This window comes from Halyomorpha halys, unplaced genomic scaffold (assembly GCF_000696795.3).
Source record: "Halyomorpha halys isolate HHAL.00 unplaced genomic scaffold, Hhal_1.1 Scaffold929.1, whole genome shotgun sequence".
Lineage (NCBI taxonomy): Eukaryota > Metazoa > Arthropoda > Insecta > Hemiptera > Pentatomidae > Halyomorpha > Halyomorpha halys.
The window spans coordinates 86423-91601 of NW_027105158.1; the positions used below are offsets into that span (position 1 = coordinate 86423).

At 29.3% G+C, this 5179-nt stretch overlaps 1 protein-coding gene across 15 annotated transcripts in view; it reads right to left on the minus strand.

Annotated features, from left to right (window-relative positions):
* PIP5K59B (Phosphatidylinositol 4-phosphate 5-kinase 59B) overlaps window positions 1-5179 on the minus strand; it is a 78237-nt gene that overhangs the window by 67504 nt on the left and 5554 nt on the right. For all 15 annotated transcript variants that reach the window (XM_014430972.3, XM_014430968.3, XM_014430971.3 and 12 more), the window contains exons 5-7: window positions 3828-3980; window positions 3577-3636; window positions 3378-3482 (exon numbers count right to left, since the gene is read on the minus strand). In XM_014430972.3, coding sequence (XP_014286458.1) covers window positions 3378-3482; window positions 3577-3636; window positions 3828-3980 — 318 coding nt within the window. The remainder of the gene's footprint in view (window positions 1-3377; window positions 3483-3576; window positions 3637-3827; window positions 3981-5179) is intronic.

Sequence of the window (5179 nt, forward strand, 5' to 3'; positions counted from 1 at the left end):
ATAATGTGAACCCCTACGACCCATGAAGGGTCATGAATTCAATTCAGTACTTTGTAAGGAAGCACTGTTTAGAAGAACAACTGTTATACAAGGAGCTGATTTTTTCAAGATCATGCTCAACCACCAGATTTATTCCCAATTAAGGGCACCCACTTTATAAGGCTGGGTAGACCTCAGGAGGCTTCCATAACCCACAGAGTTGACTCACAGCTACAGTGTAATAGAAAATAATTATCTGCCCAGCCAGTTTCGAACCCAGTTCCTTGGAGTTTATATTAATATATAAATATTTGTATTTAATTGTTATAGATTTGAGGAAGATAGTTGAGGAGTAGAAGAAATAGTTTATGTTCAAATGCAGTTAGTGAAAAGGTTTTACAGATACACGGGTGTGGGCAGAGAATTCCAGAACATATTACAAAGGATTATACAAGTTTGTGGGTTGGGATCTGGGATATTTAAGGATTGGACAGAGGAACACAGGAGTAAACAAATCGTGGAATAGGGAGGCTTATTAGTAAACTTTGAAGAGGACAAAAGATTTCTAATAAGAGAAAACTTTGTGTGTAGTTAGGATTCAAACGAGGGTCTTCAGAATAGAAATTAGGAATTCACTCTATCAGTTAGGACACCTCACTAAAGAACACTGAAATTCAATACTGCTATTAAGATGCCAAACAATTAATTCAGAATAATTCACTAATAAAAGACTTGATTACAAAGGAACATTGGACACATGGGCCAGTATTAAGAAGCGTAGGTCACCCATTATGAAAAAATACCTCAATTATATAATAACAAAAGCTTAGCTAACCTGAAAGTTCAATGCCGACATCAACCATTGCTGTACACATTTATCCGTCCAGTGAAACCCCTCCAAACTCAAATCTATCAGATCAGTCTTGACGCAATCCACTAAGCTTAAGTCTACCCCTTGGACATTTATCCATCACTTCAAACTTAATTACATTTTAGGGATCCGTTTGCTATTAAACGCTACAACTTACACAGTCATCTTGGTCACCACATTACTATAACCTTAATTATATTTACTGGGTGCATTTCTTTAACTTTAGCATTGTGTAGCCTTCAAAATTCTCTGGTCAATTCATCCTTTTTTAGGTCTGAATATTTTATAAAATACTTTATTTTCAATAAACTTAAGGCACTGTTATTCCCTGAGAGTAAGAAGTCACTTTTCACATCAGTATAGAAGAGTAGGAAGGATTAATAGTTTTTTTAAATTATAACTTTTAAGTTTCTGAGCAGAAGGCACAAGATAAAAAAATTTGAAATTTAAAAATAATAATCATTTTCTGCCCTTAGCCTCACTTTTATTTTCTCCTCAAATTCGTTTGTTCTATGAGAACCACCTTTCTACCTAGTTCAAATGTATTTCTTCCAATATTTATTAGTTCAAATGTATTTCTTCCAATATTTATTAGTTCAAATGTATTTCTTCCAATATTAATTAGTTCAAATGCATTTCTTCTAATATTTATTAGTTCAAATGTATTTCTTCCCATATTTATTAGTTCAAATATATTTCTTCTGCAATTGCTCCTGTTTCTACAGCAAACCATACATTTAGTATTTATTTTTATTTTTAGATCTTGTCCCTTACTAGATTTTATCAACATAATCCAATTCATATTGGAAAAAGATAGTTGACAGTATGAAGTAGAATGTAGGAAGACAGTCTGGAGTGCAGTCAATAAAGTTATTAAAATCTTCTTCTTTTACTATTTTGATACCTTTTTTGACCGCCAAACGGACTATCTTCCTACAATAAAATTGAATTTAGTTTTGTAATTCCATTGTCCTCAGTTATAATAAACAAAAATTACCTCGGCCTAATATAATACCAATATTGGCTTAGATGGCTTTAAACATGGAGGACAATCTTTGAGGAATTACATTCTAGTAGGCTCTAGTGTCAAAAAAACATAATATCCTTACTAAGTTAAAACTACATCGAGGGATATACATCTACTAAAATTATTGGTTTTAACAAATACAGTTGTTTAATAGCACCAGATAAGTGAAAGATATTAATTTAGTTAAAAATTTTCATCTAGTTTTAAAATATTTGATATTATTAGAGATAATTAATAGTTTTAAGTTATAAGAAGTCATAGAAACATACACTCAGAGACAGTTGATAGATGCTAAGAAAAAATAAGTAGTGATAGGGAATATATATTAAGGTATATGGTTGAGGTTGGATACTGCTCATGATTATGTACGTGAGGCTAAAGATAGTTTAATTCATGTAGCATTTATAGTACAGCAGTAACTCAGAAAAGTTGCATCGTATAGAGCATTGGATCCCAACCAATAGAGGCTGTGGAACACTAAGCTGGAAATTGAACCCGTATTGCCAACTTGTTTTAAAGGGTTCCTCCTCCTCAGAAAACATTATAAGATAAGCTAGCTTAAAAGTATATTTTTACTGCCTCAATATAAATGACCAAAGTCAGTGCATTTATCTGTTAAAACAGATTTCAGCTAACACCTTAACATCATTAAATAAAATCTTTTTAACACTAAATCAAAAAAACAGACCTTACAGTGGCTCTCGCAGCTCACCTAAGGTCTGTAGACCATTTAGATTGTAATGAATTACCTAATGTGAGCCAAGAACACAGTGGAAATGAGAGTGGAGTGATAAAGGACCTGTGGGGCGAACAAAGGGCATTCTCAGCTCAGCGTTGGAAGAAGATGAACGGTGCTCAAGACAGTTGAAATTATTCTCTTGAAGGTGAAGCCCAGTGCAAGAGAGACTATTACAGCAAGTCCACTTATTATGTTTTATATTTATGACTAGGGAAATAGTGCTGGTTCTAAGGCAAGATATAAAAGAAAGTGAAAGATGGAATCTATTGTGAACAATTGTCAAGGTAGCTGAGGCAGATTTTCTTAATTTTATTCATATTCACAAACATTTTTGAGTAAGGAAGTGAAAGCACGCTTTTTAGGAGGTCAAGAAAAATATAATTATCTTTCCAAACTTGAAACAATTCAATATTAATATAAGAATAATGTAATTCATTCCCTTGTTAATGAACATTTTAGAAAAAATGAGGGAGTGAAATTTTTAAGGTTTTTATTTTTGTTTTGTTATTATTATTATTTTTTTAAATGACTGGTGCTCTCGTTAGAGGTTGAAAATGGGACCAGGCATACGATTTACACATTTTTAGACAATGAACCATAAACGAGTTATATTGAACCAACAAATACTTTTTCAGATATTTGAGCCATTAAATCGTTTTTCTTAATATTGTTATAACAATTAATATACATAATGAAATAATATTAACATACTATAATAAATGTTGAGAAGGTAATTAAAAACAAATAATTTAATGTCTTACCTTTCTTTTGTATGTCGAACCTTTTAGATCATATTTTTGGTGCATAGGAATTATGGAAGGCAATAAGTTATTCATGGCTACAATCCTAATGTTTTTATGATTGCACTAAAACAAAAAAAAAATAATGGAATATATGAGAAATGCATTATGATATTTATAATTTTGAAAACACAATTAAAATAAATATATAAACATATACCTGATAACAATAAAGCCCAAAAAACTTTGGTAACAGCGTCCTGGGATTTTGATTTAAATTCTGAAATAAAAAAAATATATATTAATTATAGTTTTAATTAGATTTTCAAATAATAAAAGTTTTTTGTACAAAATCTTATTTAATGATTACTTTGATCAATAAAAAAAGAAAAGAAAAATTCAAGGAAAACAATCAAATTTCAAAAAACTAAGGTAATATTCTACTGATACAACAATAACTTTTGAAATTACCATATAATATCCTGGCAGTAGTTTTTGCAAAAATTCTCCCTCCTTATGCTGAACAGTTTTTATGATGAATTCGTCATCCGCGGTTAAATAAAATATTGAACCTGATGCTCCAGGGTTTGATAATTCTCGTAAAGAGGAACTACAAAAAGAAATCTGAAACAAAAAGAAATGATTATTGTAAACAATAATGTTCACTTGAACATACTTGAGTATTACATTCATTGTCAGCAAAACATCTGAACTCAAGATATTTTATAGAAAACATTAATATTTTATATTGGAAGATTGTTTATTGACCGTGTGTAATATATAAAAGGAAGATGATCAGGGTCCAGTCAAAAGAACACAGATAGTAATTAAACTATTTATTGTGAGCCAACATTTCGCCCCACATTGCAGGACTTTGTCAGGGCTAAAAAAGATATAAGCAACAAAAATAATGTAACAAAGTAAAAGAATAGAAAACATGAAATAAAAGTTAGCTAAGGTATGGCTAAAAATGATTCAAAATATGTGTTTATACGAAAATGAATAAAAAGAAATAAACATAAAATTTACGATATGTATATAAAAAAAACATAGAATATTATCTTCAAAATGAACAAGAAATGTAATAACCCATAAAAACAGAAAAGCAGATATAACAGAAATAAAAAGACAAAAATTGTACACATTAAGAAACAGAATACTAAAGAAATAAGATTAGAATAAATAAAAATATTAAATAAATAAAGAACGAATCAGTATACCCACCTGAACTAGTTTAAAGACAGCGAACGAGTAACAAAAAGTGGAAATGGGATATACATAGAGTGGGGGAGATGACTGTTACACATAAGTGAAAAACAAAAAATGATATCAAAATTTGATAATAATAATAAATATAATTATTATATAATATAGGAAACATACAAATAAATTAAAATCGAAGTATACTAAGATATGGCTGAAAATTATTTTAAATAAGTAAAAGTTAATATAAGTATAAAAATAAGATGAACAGAGAAAAGTATAAATAAATAAGAATTACAAAAATGTATTAGAGGATTAATGAAAACGGAAATAATAACAAATAAAAAGTAGATGAAAGATAATATAAAAACACAGTACACACTAAAAGATGGAAAATAAGGGAAATAAAAATAAAATAACCCAACACAAAGGTATAAGGTATTTTCACTAAGCATCTTATTTTTAGTTTATTTAATTTACTAGGTTTTTTTTATATAAACATTTACATACTGTAATTTAAAAATATTTAGCCACACCTTAGTTTAATTTTATATCATGTTATCTATTCTTTTACTCTGTTACATTATTTTAGTCGTTTGTATCTTTTTTTTTAGCCCTGA